Here is a 14,112-nt window from a genome sequence, read left to right as displayed (position 1 = left end):
GTGGTGAGCTGCCTTCTTGAACCGCTGCAGTCCCTGAGGTGTTAGTACACCCACATAACCGTTAGGGAGGGTGTTCCAGGATTTTGACCCAGCGACAGTGAAGGAACGGTGATAAATTTCCAAATCAGGATGGTGAGTGAATTGGATGGGAACCTCCAGGTGGTGGTGTTCCCAGTTATTTGTTCCCTTACCCTTCTAGATGGTAGTGGCTGTGGGTTTGGAAGGTGCTACCTAAGGGACCTAGATGAGTCCTTGAAGTTCATCTTGTAGATGGGTGTACATGGCTGCTACTGTGCGTTGGTTGTGGAAAGAGTGAATGTGGAAAGGGTAGCAATCAAATGAGCTGCTTTGTCCTGGATGATGACAAGTTTTTTGAGTGTTGTTGGAGCTGCACTCATGCAAGCAAGTGGAGAGCACTTTCATGGAACAGATTTGCTGCATTTTGCTTTTGCAGACCCAATTTATTTGTTTCCTTTTACAGCCACAAGACAGAAATCAGGAGTATGACGGAACCCTCCCCACTTGCCAGAGTTGAGAAAACAGTACCTGGTGGGGAGATGCTTTGAGCAGCTCATTGAATGCAAGGATGAGCTTCTGGTGTTGTTTTCAATATTTTCTTGGATTTGTCTAACAACAAAGACCATGTGGTCTTTGGAAAGTCAAAAGCCATACTGTATCCCTGGGAGAATTTTCTCAGTCACAGATGGCGGGCATTACAGGAGAATGCCTATTGGGATTTTCCTGCTATGAAGAAGAGGGAAATACTTTGATAGTTTCTGCAACATGATTCTTGAAGATTGTTACCATTGTTGCATTCCTGAACTTGGGAGTCAGGAGCGATTGGTGGGGGGAGTTCTATTTCCTCCCAAAATCCATAGGAAGCGTGCATCGAGTCCTGACGCGAACAGAAGTCCACCAGCTTTGAAGGCTCTGCTGGAATAACATCGCCACAGGCATATCATCATGGGCAGCACAGTGGTTAGCACTGCTGCCTCACAGCGCCAGGGACCCAGGTTCAATCCCCGGCTTGGGTCACGGTCTGTGCGGAGTTTGCATGTTCTCCCCGTGTCTGTGTGGGTTTCTCCGGGTGCTCCATTTTCCTCCCACAGTCCAAAAAACATGTTGATTAGGTGCATTGGCTATGCTAAATGCTCCCTCAGTATACCCGAACAGGCGCCGGAGTGTGGCGACGAGGGGATTTTCAAAGTAACTTCACTGCAGTGTTAATGTAAGCCTACTTGTGACAATAAATAAACTTAAACTTGTTGTTTTTCATTAGTTTGATTGCTCTCCAATGAAGGAGATTTTTGTTCGAGGTAGTCCCATATTCAAGTAACAGTTGAACAGTCCTGGCGATGGCAGTACCCAAACCCAAAGGTCTGGCCACAGGGGCCAGGTACAGCTGACCTGATCTGACTGTTCTGAAATTGAATTGAATTGTTTGAAGATTTTCCAGATTGATCATGAGCTACACTTGGAGTTCCTCTTCCGTCAGCAGTTCTAAGGCTGAGACGATAATCATCTTCCTCTTGGACTTTTAGGGTCTTGTGATGCCTTGGTGCTGGCTGGATGTTCATCGCCGATCAAAAACTCTATGACATCAATCGCCAACATGGATCAAGTGATGCAGACTTCATTGCAGGAGGAGTGTGCGAGGCCCAACCATCGTCAACTGCTTCATCAATGACCTTCCTCCCTTCATCAGGTCAGAAGTGGGGAGGCTCACTGATGATTGCACAATGTTCAGCACCACTCGTGACTCCTCAAATACTGAAACAGTCCATATCCAAATGTAGCAAAGTTTGGACAATATCCAAGTTTGGATAAATGGCAAGTAATGTTCCTACCACACAAGTGCCAGCAATGACTATTTCCAACAAGAGAGAATCTAACCTTTGCCCTTTGACATTCAATGACATTAACATCGCTGAATCCCCCACTATCAACATCCTGGGGTTACGATTGACCAGAAATTGAACTGGACGGGCCATATAAATACTGTGGCTACCAGAGCAGGTTAGAGGCTAGGAATCCCTGTGGTGAGTAACCTGAAGAGGGCAGCTCACCACCACCTTCTCAAGGGCAACTAGGGATGGGCAATAAATACTCGTCTTGCCCACATCCCACAAATGAATTTAAAAATGGTCGGTTCAATCAATGCATTCAAAGGGAACTAGACTGTTATTTGAAAAAGGAACAATTTGCAGAGCTTTCGGGAGAAGGTGAGACAATGGCATTGCACTGTAAGAATCCTGCGAACAGTTCCGAAGAAATCATACGGACTTGAAATGTTAACTGTACTTCTCACGCCACAGATACTGCCAGACCTGCTGAGTCTTTCCAGCACTTTCTGTTTTTATTTCAGATCTTCAGCATCTGCAGTATTTTGTTTTGATTCTAATTCAGCAACTTGCGCAGTTGAACTTGATTTTACAAGGTAGCCCTATTGACTTGCTGACAAAATGGAAAGGGAAGGCAAAGACAGGCCAATGTGTCCCACTGGCTTCACATTGTAGCCTGTCTCACTGCTGCTGCTGCTGCTGCTGCTGAATGGATACAGCGCCTGCAGCCATTGGTCGGCAATACCAGCCAATCCCGTCCTCTCCCGCCCAGCGCCCGCCTTTCATTCATTCGCTCCCGCTCCCACACTGCACCGCGACAAGTGTGCGTTGGATCGCTCTGATTGGCGAGTGGCGACCGGCCCACTTCAGGCAGGAGGTGGGGGGGAACCCCCTGACCGCATTTCACCTCGTCGGTGCCAAGCGCGAATGTCACGGGGCCACTTCAGTCGGAGAAGATGCGTGATGCGTTATTATGCCCAGAACGTTCGAATCAAGGGAGCTTTACCCAAGGAATTTCTAAGAAAAGCGTGCGCTTAAATCCTTTCCTCTCCTCTATCGAGCAATGGAAGCGGCCAAGCTACTTCCGCATTCGGTTGGCAGTTGCCACCTGCACAGGCTCGCGCCCCTCCGCAACCTAACCCGACTAGCCCTGGACCCGCCTCCCGGGGCGGCCGATTGGGCGCGGCTGCCAGGCTCTCCCTTCCTATTGGTGAAAGGCCCTGTCAATCTGCTGACCCTGGCTTTCCCAGCAGGTTAGGTTGAGCGTGTGGCCGCTTTTTCCCCTTTGGGCGCTGGGTGAGGGAGACAGTGTGAGGTGGTGGGGTTAATCTACACATTGAATCTGCCAGGGGGCGGGAGGGGAATGCTCCGCTATTATTTCATACTCCATGTGAAGCGAGAGCAGGGTGCTTATTGACTTGTTTTGGGGGTGACAAGAGGGTGTTGGATTTGGATGGTGGTGCAGGCCGCGCTCTCCAGCCTCGGGGTGTTGTGTGTGTGTGTGTGTGTGCGCGGCCGCTCAGGGTGAGATGAGGAGCGGGGAGCCCGGCGTCGGCAGCCCGCACTGCCTCTGGCTCCTGGCGGCGGCCGCCCTGCTGACGGCCCGGTGCTGCTGCTGCGGCGCTGCTGCTGCTGCTGGCGGCGGCGGCGGCCAGGGCGACAAGGTGATCTGGGCCATCAACGCCGGCGGCGAGGCTCACACCGACATCCACGGCATCCACTTCAAGAGGGACCCGCTGGAAGGCAAGATAGGCAGGGGTAAGCCTCGAGGGGGGGTGACATACTTCATTCTGTTTAATTGTTGACCTCACTTAATTGTCTCACTTAAGCCAGCACTCAGAATGCTGTGGACTGTCAGGGCCAGAGCTGTGAACTTGTAAGAAAGTTGGCTAAAATATAAATACCCCTTCCCCCACCCACCCCCCGTGCCAAATTGTGTTGGTCAAAGTAAGGCATGGTGGTCCGGGGGGGTTAAGGCAACTTCTATTTGCACAGATGGTTGGTCACTAACTTTCTTTTCATTTCTCACCAACTGCTGGAGCACATGTAGGAATGAGTTGCTCGTCTGAAGTGTAATGTTAGTCAGAGGGCCCATGGATGTTCTGCCCCATGGATGTTCTGCTCTACCCTCCACCTCACTACCCAGCACCGTGTTATCGAAAGATACCACTTTTTTTTCACCATTCCAGATGCCACCTGAATGCACCTTTTATTAAAATGAGCCACGTTATTCTCTTAGCAGTCCATGGGTCAGCCCATCAAACACCTACCTATTCTAATATAGCACCTATGTAAGAACCTCTTGCGGTGCACCTGACTTTGATCTGGGATTACTTGCGTGCAGGGTAAAATGTTTCATCAGAGAAATTGTGCCAACTCGGCTCATTATCTTAAATCTATTATGAAGCATTTCCACACACTAGCTGTTCTGCGTTGTGCCTTTCCCTTCTCCCCAGTGAAGCATGGTTTTGCTGAATGAAATGTAAGCAGGTGACCTCTCCCACACCTGTGGTATTTTACCACCTGCCGATGAGCATGTACAAGAGAAGCAGATTAACTTCTCTTGGGATTCAGTTTTCTTTTTTCCTTGAAGAACCGCCTCTCCAGGTAGTGCAAGTCAGGAATTTGGTACTGATTTATGATGTGAACTTGGGACTCAGTGCTTCACAGTGCAATAGTGCATTGTTGCCTGTTTGTTTGGACCGGAATGTATAATTGCAAACCTTCATAGATTGCTGGTGATTTGAACTTGATCTGGACCCTAAAGGCTAGTGCCAAATTATCACTTTACTGTGTTAACATATCTTAGTTATGGTGTTGCTTTGTTTGATCCTCAGCCTTATTTGGAGTGCACAAGGTCTGGCTCCAGATATTGGTTACTACAGTGACCAGTGGCTGGAGTATGTCTGTGTCAGTGAATTTTAGTGATAACACATTCAGACTTGGCGTTTCAGCAGCTTGCCAACATTCACTGTGCCGAATAACACACACATGGATGCTTGAATGAGTTAGTTGCACCTGTGAATCCATATTGAGTACGAGTTGGCATCGTGGGACAGAATTGGAGGCAAAGAAGTTGCTTATTTTTGACGCAGTTGTTAATTACAAATACGTACGTGCGAAATAGAAGCAGGCGTATGCCTTTTGGCCCCTGGAGCCTGCCCACCATTCAATAAGATCATGGCTGGTCTGTTTGTGTTTCAAATTCCATACGTCCATCTGGAATGTTGGTAAATCGTTGAAAGAAAGGCAGATTTGTCTTTTTATATAGCAACTTTCACAATCATAGGATATCCGAAAGCGCTTAACAGATCATTTCTTTTGAAGTCTAGTTACGGTAGATATGTGTGTTGTCAGATCAGGAAGAGGAAATGCCTTTTTAAGTAATTTTACTGAACAGATGGAGCAGATAAAATGTTTGTCAAAAAAAACGTACTGGGCGGCACAGTGGTTCGCACTGCTGCCTCACAGCACCAGTGATCCGCGTTCTCATGCAGGCTTGGGTCACTATCTGTGTGAAGTTTGCACGTTCTCCACGTGTTTGCGTGGGTTTCCTTTGGGTGCTCCGGTTTCCCCCCTCAATCCAAAAATGTGCAGGTTAGGTTGATTGGCTCAGTTGCCCCCCTGAGTGTCAGGGAGATTAGTGGGTTAATACATGGGGTTACAGGGATAGGGCCTGGGTGGGATTGTTGTCGGTGGAGGCTTGATTGGCTGAATGGCCTCCTTCTGCACTGTAGGGATTCTATGATTTGAAGTAATCTCTACTGCAATATCATTGGATTAGGGTAACCTGGAGAATTACAGAGGTGAGATTGTGCTGTGAAAGACTCTATTCGAGTCTTTATTATTTGGTTATTAACGAGATCACTTGTTATCAGTATTTGTATGAAGAATTTTTATGTCACTTATAATGCACATCAAAAAAGATTCTGGGTTAATAGACTTCTCTTCGTTTCACATGGGTGGCTAAAGATACTTCATTAGCAATTCCATCTCTATTTCGCACATTGAAGTTTGCAGAATCGTAAATGTGAGCTTTGAGGAGAGTAATTGCTGCAGCAAATTAAATTTTATAATTTTTGATGCAAGGTTTTAATCCAAGGCACATCCAAATAAAATGTGTATTTGACATTGCTCCCCCCCTTTCTATCCACTTTATTCATGGCTGTTGGTATAGTTTTTCTGGTCAAACCTGTTTGCTCAGCTTGAAGTTAACGTGGTGATAACAGTTTTTCATTGAGGGTATGGAGCATGCTCTATTTTTGTTTCATGTTTGGACTATCCTTCCTTGAAATGCAAACACGATGCGTTCATCATCTTTTCACAGACAGTTAATTTGAAATGGCCCAAAATATTTGTTGCTAATAAAGAAATAATGCTTTCTTTTAAAGATAATGTGAGTAGAATTCCATGGGAGCTGAGCTGATGCTGCTTTTTAGCCAGGCTTTGGGTGGTAATGTCCTTGATAGAATCTAACCTAGTTATTTTTGTGTTTTTGAGCTATTCAGGGCATTACTGGTACGTAGATTATCTGTTAGTTTTTGTTGCAAAATTCATCTATTTTTTGAGGGTGAGGTAGTGTGCTGGATAATGCAACAGTTTTCTACTCCAGGTAACAAGTATCCCCATCAAATGCTTGTAGATTGGATATGGTACATTCAGCTCAAGAGTGAAGATCCATCTGCTCTGCTTGACCCCAATCTCAAAAGATTCCCAAATAAGTGCATGTGTTAGACATTTCCCATTTGCTGCAACAGCCATCTTGGAATTGAATTGCTAATTTGGGCACTTGCGTTGAAGGCCTGTGCCCATTATGAACTTTGTTGAGGCATTAGATTCCTTGAACGGAGGGTTTATTTAGCCCATTATCAGCATTGGATTTGAACCCAAGTCCTTGAGGTGCCCAGAAGAGTGTTAGAGTTTCACTGTGCAGCTCAGTATCACTCTCAGCATTTACATTTGATCTGAAAAGTACAGGTAGCTGATATTTGTCCCCTACAGCGCAAGTATTATAGTTCAAACAAATCAGGAACACAACTACATGCCAAGCCTGAGCATTGAATATGAACTTTGGGAAAGCCCCTGGAATAGAAAAAAATGATTAGATCACCCTTGTTACTGAACAATAAGTGTTTTTTCTCACTTTGTACAATAGGTACAGCTATTTGAAAAGAAATATAACTCTAAAGAGGATACATTATTTGAAATTTGGATGTACAGAGCTGCAGCTTTTTATGATCAGAATGTTTTGCATTTTACTTTTTAAAAGTCAGTTCCATGTAAATTTGGTTTTCAGCTTTGAAAAGACTCCATTGAGTAGACAGCTTTCAATATCAGAATATTGCTTGATAATCAATTATGTATCATCTAGTACAGTAAAGTGTTTGTTGCCCTGTAAGATGCACTATTAATTACACCTCAACTCGCCAGTTCATATCATGTGATTCAATTCCAGGAACCTGCTATCCCATCAGTGAAATAATTAAAAGGCCTTCCCACAAATTCAGCTGCTTATTAGTTCTGCAAATATTATCTTGAAAGCCCACCTAATGGTTCACAGATAAAGGTGCCAAACTGTCTGTGCCAGACCGACTTGAATTCATTTATGGCCCAGGTTCAATCTTGGTGTGTGAGTTAACTGATCTTTTGGCTGGTGCAACAATTGGCCACGGAGTACTTGGATTAGGAACTCGAGAAACTAGCCTGGGTTCCCAGCACAGCTGGAAATGCATATCTGCTGGGCCATGGCAGAATTGGACTCTGTGACACCTCTTGGGCAAATAACCTCTGAACCTCACTGTCAGTTTATTGTTGACCACTTGCACTGTGGGTGACACGTGCTGCCTCACTTATAGAGCTATTTCTCCTATGAACCCCATCTCTTGAAGATGTGGCTGCTTTAAAGTTCAGGTGAAACTGATGCAGCTAATTGCACCCTCTGAATCATAGAATCCCCACAGTGCAGGAGGAGGCCATGCGCCCATCAAGTTTCTACTGACTCTTGCAGAGAGGATATTACTTTCTCTCTCCCCCCCCCCCCCCCCCCCCCCCACACACACACACACTATCCCCATACCCACATATTTTCCACGGCTAATCTGCCTAATCCTGTGATGTTATTGCCCCTCGTAAACTCTCCGTCTTTTACATTGTATAATTCTCTGAAGCTGGCCAGGCAAGCTGAAACAGCTATTAAGAAGGCTCATAGGATCCTTCTGTTTAAAAATAGAGGCATCGAGTAAAAGCAAAGAAGAGATGCTGCACCTCCACAAATCAATGGTCAGACTACATTTGGAGTATTGTGTTCAGTTCTGGGCACTTTATTTGAGGAAGGATGTTAAAGCCCAAGAGAGAGGGCAAAGGAGATTCATTAGAATGACACCAGTAATGAAGAATTTTAGATACAAGGAAAGATGAGAGAAATTGGGCTTATTTCTCCTTGGAGCTGAGAAACATAGAAAACTACAGCACAAAACAGGCCCTTCGGCCCCACAAATTGTGCCGAACATATCCCTACCTTTTAGGCCCACCTATAACCCTCCATCCTATTAAGTACCATGTACTCATCCAGGAGTCTCTTAAAAGACACTATTGAGTTTGCCTCCACCACCACTGACGGCAGCCGATTCCACTCGCCCACCACCCTCTGTGTGAAAAACTTCCCCCTAACATTTCCCCTGTACCTACACCCCAGCACCTTAAACCCGTGTCCTCTCGTAGCAGCCATTTCCACCCTGGGAAAAAGCCTCAGAGTCCACCCTAGAAGATTAGGAGGTGACCATATTGAGATGTTCCGAATGAAGAGCAATTTTGACACGGTGAAGAAGGATATTCTGTTCCCACTACTTGGTGTGTCAGTGATTGGGGGTCACAATTTCAAGATGATCAGCCAGAGAGCTAGGAGTGAGATGAGGAGAAACTTCTTTACTCCGGCTTGTTGGAATTTGGAATGCATTGCCTGGAAGAGTGATGGAGGCGGATTTCACAGGAGGTTTCAAAAGAGAGCTGGATACATATTTGAAAGGGATGAAATTAGAGGGTGACAGAGATGGGGCTGGATAATGGGACTAGCTGGGTAGCTATTTCAGGAGCTAGTATAGACACGATGGGCCGAATGGCCTCCTGTGCTGTGGAATTCTATGATGAAAGAGTAAAGAACTGGATTAGTGCAGTATCAGGCAATAATTGACAGTGTGATATGAGTTTTAATTTTCACATTGTTTCATCTTCTCTAAAATTATGTTTAATGTAATACATTGGATAAAATTCTAGAAGTAAATTAAAATGGAACCTGTGCGGGTTCCATGTTTTCTTTGGGTTTGTTTTTTTTTGGTATGTTAATATCATTACTCTCTGGTTGGATATTGAACTTGGGCAAAAACACTTGTGTTGTAATATATATCTTGCGTAACAGTTTTAGTTCATCCCCTCAAATTGTTCCCACCACAATTGTGACAGACTGAAAATCAGGAATGCCTAACAAATCTCCTGACAGGGTGTTTCCACATCGACTCAATGGCAAACACTTCTCATATCTGCCATTATATCCACTAACAAGTGGATTGGTAACCAGATGTTGCAGGTTTGAAATAATTAGCAGAAAAACTATAGGGGAAATTGGGGTGATCTTTTTTTCATGCAGTGGTGTGTAATCATCTTGAAAGGGTGGTGGAAACAGATTCTATAGGAACTCCCTAAAGGCAATTGTACCTGTTTTGAAGAGGATTAATTTGCCAGGTTATGGGGAAAAGCTGGGTTGTGGAATTAAATTGTACTGCTCTTTCAAAGAGCTGGCACACGCATGATCGGCTGAATGGCCGCCCCCTTTGCTATAAGATTGTATGGTTTACATTTGTTAAAATCCTAATGAAAATACGCCTACATGGTGCTATGTAGCAATGTGTTTACTGCACTTTGTTGAAATCAATGGCATGGGGAGTGTGGCGAATTGTTGTGGGCGAGATGCTCTGTTGGAGAGTTGATGCAGAGTTGATGGGCTGAATGGCATCCTTCTACTCTGTAGGGATCCCATGGTTCTATGTCACACTGATTTTTGAATTGTCCACACAGTCACATTGAAAACATTCAAAATCTACTGATTTCACACCATTTTGTGTGTTTTTGCCGACTTATTTTGCAAAAAGCTTGAAAATTATGCACTTAATTCATGCATTGAAGCATGGAAGAATAGTCATTTGTAGCACCCAAGACATCTACTTATTTATGGTGGGGAAAGTGGAGGTGATGACGAAGACTCAACTTTTCTTAATTAATCTCTCGCTCATTTTGGGATTCTAGTAGATCTTATTAGTCGTCATATAATTTTCACTGATTGTGATTTATTGTCCTACATATTCAAAACATAACCCCAATTTGCGAGATAACATAAGTTAAAGACCATACATGCTTTTAAATCAATTCTTCAATGTATATTCTAAAAAAATGCTTGAGGGTGTCGTGCTATACAATCCCCGAATATCTGAAATGGGAACAACACCAAGAATGTGACTTTCAAAAACCTGCTCTGCAGGTTTAGGAGTTAATTGGTTTGAATGGACTTCATTGTACAATACATATCTCCCTCTCTGATTCATAGCGAAATATTTTTCCATCATGGACAACTTTTCAGAACAAGATGGGCTGCTTGGTTCTCAAATGATTTAAGGTTGATGGACAGTTGAGTGAATTTTACTTTGTTCTAACATGAGGTGTAGTTTTAAGATTTCAGTATTTGCATTTTAAGGCTTGTATTTTCTGGGGCATTCTCTTTTGGTTCCATATAAATGCACGTTAAGGTTTTTTCTGTAAATAAAAGCCTCTTGTTATGTTGTCCTTTCTGATTCCAATTTTTCCCTTTTTATGGATCACTCTTGCCTTTTTCAATGTGCTGGAGTTGGCTTCTACCTGTTAACTGTCTGCCAATTCACTGAAAGAGCCCCTTTTTAATACCCCTGATCAGGCAGTGATTGTTGGCTGTTGTACTTTGTGGGGGAGAGGGGCATCAAGCCGATCTCCAACCACCTCGCGCATGACTTTTTAAGTGGGACCACAAAATAGTGCTCAAGAGAGAGAATCCCATTGGAGGCTAGTTTGTAGTGTCCTCATCATTGTCTCAGAAATCAGGGAGCAGATGTTGCACCCTCCTGTTTTGTGGGTTAGCACCACATGTATGTTGTGTTTTTTTTGTAATAATGGGGTATGGGCACTGCTGGCTAGGCTAGCATTTCTTGGCTATTCCTAATTGTCCTTGCGAAATGTGGTGGTGTGCTGCCACCGTTGAACTGCTGCCTACAGAACCTTTAGGGAGTTGGCAATTAAAGTTGCGAAAATCAAGTTGTCTTTGCATGCTAAGAAATCATTGAAGGATGAATTGGGCAATTCTGATGGGTGTACTAGTTAGCTAATGATCCAATAAGTAAACTCTGAAAGCTGCACCGAGCAGTTTATCTTCTGTTGAATATTAAGTGTGCAGGAAGCATATTAAAATGTAATCATTTTGGTAGAAGCTCTAGGTCTTCAATGAATATTTGGGTACTCAAATATTCACTTGTTTGAGGAAGTACTTCAATAACATTGCCTCTGAATGTTTTGTCTCTTGGCTTTGATCCAGACTCGGCTCCATATAAATTCTGTAGAGGATACACATCGGGGACGAGTGGTTTACCGAAAGTGGAGTGGCGCCGGTTGCACAGGCATGACTGAGGTATGGCGGCTGCAACACGAGTGGTTTATTTTCTGTAAACCACATTGTCCCCAGTGTGTATTCTGTTTATGCAACATTTACAATGCACGTTTATACAGCCAGTAGATGTTTATTTGGTATTTGAGCTTAAATGTACGTTAGAATGGAGCAGACTCGGTTATTTTTCTTCTTTTCAATTCCTGAAGGCATTGACTTACTTTGAGATGTCATTCCACATGTTACCCTCTGGGTAGCTGAGCCAAGTGGTTATCATTCGTACGCAGGTTCTGACTGTGAAGGGTAGATTCTCCTGTTTTCTGCCAGGGCCCAATGAATTACTGTTGAGTCGCCGAAAACTTGGGGGTAGTGACTGTCACATCACAGATGAGCAACACCTGAAATTTGTATCTGGACCCTTAAAGAAAAATATGTAATGTCACAGTTCATGTTGCACACTGCAGTCAGAGCCTTAGGCAAGTGCTTAGTGGCAGTGGTTAAGGACAGTTAACATTAACTTGGCTCCATCAATGGCAATGCTGATCTGGTGGCAGCTTCATTAAATCATCAACCAGGACCTTGCACAAAACGCGTGCAATATAAAATGTTGACTTGCACTCCCTTGTTCTTTAACTGTAAATATTTGGTTGTGGTAAACAGACTACTGTAACGTTGAGAGAATGCACGATTGTTCTGATGTTTCACTAAACACTATAACTTTAATGTTGTGATTTACAACCCAATTGCATCTAAATTGTAAATGCAGGAGGATATTTTGCCTTGTTTCACCTCTCTCCCAATTTTCATTCCTGCGGCAATCACCTTGTGACATGTTTTATTTTCACGTCAGGGTTTCAGTTTTCTCCCTGTTTCTTAAAACTGGATTTAGAACAACTGCCCAAAAAGCAAAGTTTGGCACTGCTTTTTCAGCTGCAAAATGTATGTATAGTGGCTTGGTGATGGTACACTCTTCTCTGATCCAGATTGTGGGTTCAAATCTTGCTCCAGAAACTTGAGCACATAATCAATGCTCACACTTCCCATATGGTACATTTAAGCCAAGGCCCCTTCTAGCCATATCGGGTTGGTGGGGTAATGGTATATCATATTGCACCATTTGAAGAAGTGCACTATGGTGCCCTCGCCAATACTTCCACTTAACCAGCGTCACTGAAAGATTATCTGATTGCTATCTTGCTTTGTGTGCACATTCGCTGCTGCTGCATTTTCTACATTATAAGTGTCTACTGTTTAAAACTGGACTCAATTGGCCACAAAATGCTTTGAGAGGTCCTGGAATCATGAAAGGTGCTGTATAACTTTATAATATAAATTATTTCTTTGACCATGTCTACCATTGGTTGCCGATTTGATATGGAACCCCTCAGATTTGCTTATTAGTTAGTTAATTAGATGTTATAAAACTCCAGTTCATATCTGCAGGAAGAGGAAATCAATGCCTCAAGCAACTGTTTAGCAGGTAGAAAGCTAAAACCGTGTGAATGTTTTCCTGATCTCAATGTAATGTGCTGCCTTTTCTTCTCTCTTTCTGTTTTCAAGCATCGGACTATGGAATGAGGTTGCCTATTTTCCGGTCGGTGCCTGAGGATCAAGTTTTGTATCAGACTGAACGCTACAACGAAGAAACCTTTGGATATGATATTCCAATTAAAGAGGAAGGCGACTATGTGTTGGTTCTGAAGTTTGCTGAAGTATATTTTGCGCAGTCTCAACAGAAGGTACTTTTAATTAATTTACCTTGGATGGAGAAGTTTTGGTATTCTTCTCACAAAGTTTCAAAATAAGTAAAAGGTATTCCAATGCTAAAGTGAAGAGCACGCGCATTGTCCAGGAGTTTGTATTGTAACTCTTCCCTGCCACCTATCCCTAGCCTTTCTCTGAAGATTGCTGTGTGGCTCCAGTGGTGCGTAACCTGGTGCCTAATCCAAGTGTCTGCTCTTAATGTGGGAGCCAACACCACTGATACCTGTAAATTATTCAATCATTTGGTGGTTTCGCTACCCGAAGCCTGATCCTTGATTGCCCTCCATGCACTCATTCACAAAAGTCACTGCTTGGTAATGAGAGCTGCAGTCGACTTTTCCTCAGAAATGCTGGCAAAATATTTGTGATGGGAAATTGCATTGTAAAATGAGATCCGTGCATTGTATCTTCATGAAGCTTTTATGGACTGGGATTGAAGGTTTATTATGCACTGGTATATACAATAAATAATGACGTTGCTCTTCAATGCAGATGCAACTTGTGTTGCGAACCTGCATCCAAAAGGAAGCTATGCAACAGTCGGTTGTGTAAGATCTTTACAGCCAGCAGAGAAAAAGTTTCAGCCCATGAGTCTGAGCCAGCTTTTGAACTGCGTCCCCCGTTATAGTTCCCTCTGTTGTACAGCTCATCTTTCGCAAAGATTAAAGCAGAATTCAATTTTTAAAAATTGCCATGTGTAATTGAAATTGCAGAGTGGTGATTGACACAGCCATTTGAAAGCCTTGGCAGTCAAAATAAAACGTGTATAATGGAATCTGAAAATGTTGCAAATACTCGGGTCAGACAGCATCTTCAGAGAAAGAAACA

At 43.6% G+C, this 14,112-nt stretch overlaps 1 protein-coding gene across 3 annotated transcripts in view; it reads left to right on the top strand.

Moving 5' to 3' along the window:
* Window positions 1-3,092: 3,092 nt before the first annotated feature.
* Window positions 3,093-14,112, top strand: part of mlec (malectin) — a 44,623-nt gene continuing 33,603 nt past the window's right edge. The window contains exons 1-3 of one of the 3 annotated variants that reach the window (XM_078226950.1): window positions 3,144-3,599; window positions 11,452-11,544; window positions 13,081-13,259. In XM_078226950.1, the coding sequence (XP_078083076.1) occupies window positions 13,095-13,259 (165 nt within the window). In that variant the 5' untranslated portion in view covers window positions 3,144-3,599; window positions 11,452-11,544; window positions 13,081-13,094. Of the gene's footprint in view, window positions 3,600-5,047; window positions 5,072-11,451; window positions 11,545-13,080; window positions 13,260-14,112 lie in introns of those variants that run through there. The other 2 variants (XM_078226951.1, XM_078226949.1) reach the window with 2 other exon arrangements.

This window comes from Mustelus asterias, chromosome 13 (genome assembly GCF_964213995.1).
Source record: "Mustelus asterias chromosome 13, sMusAst1.hap1.1, whole genome shotgun sequence".
Lineage (NCBI taxonomy): Eukaryota > Metazoa > Chordata > Chondrichthyes > Carcharhiniformes > Triakidae > Mustelus > Mustelus asterias.
This window is presented reverse-complemented; position numbering and strand designations above follow the sequence as displayed.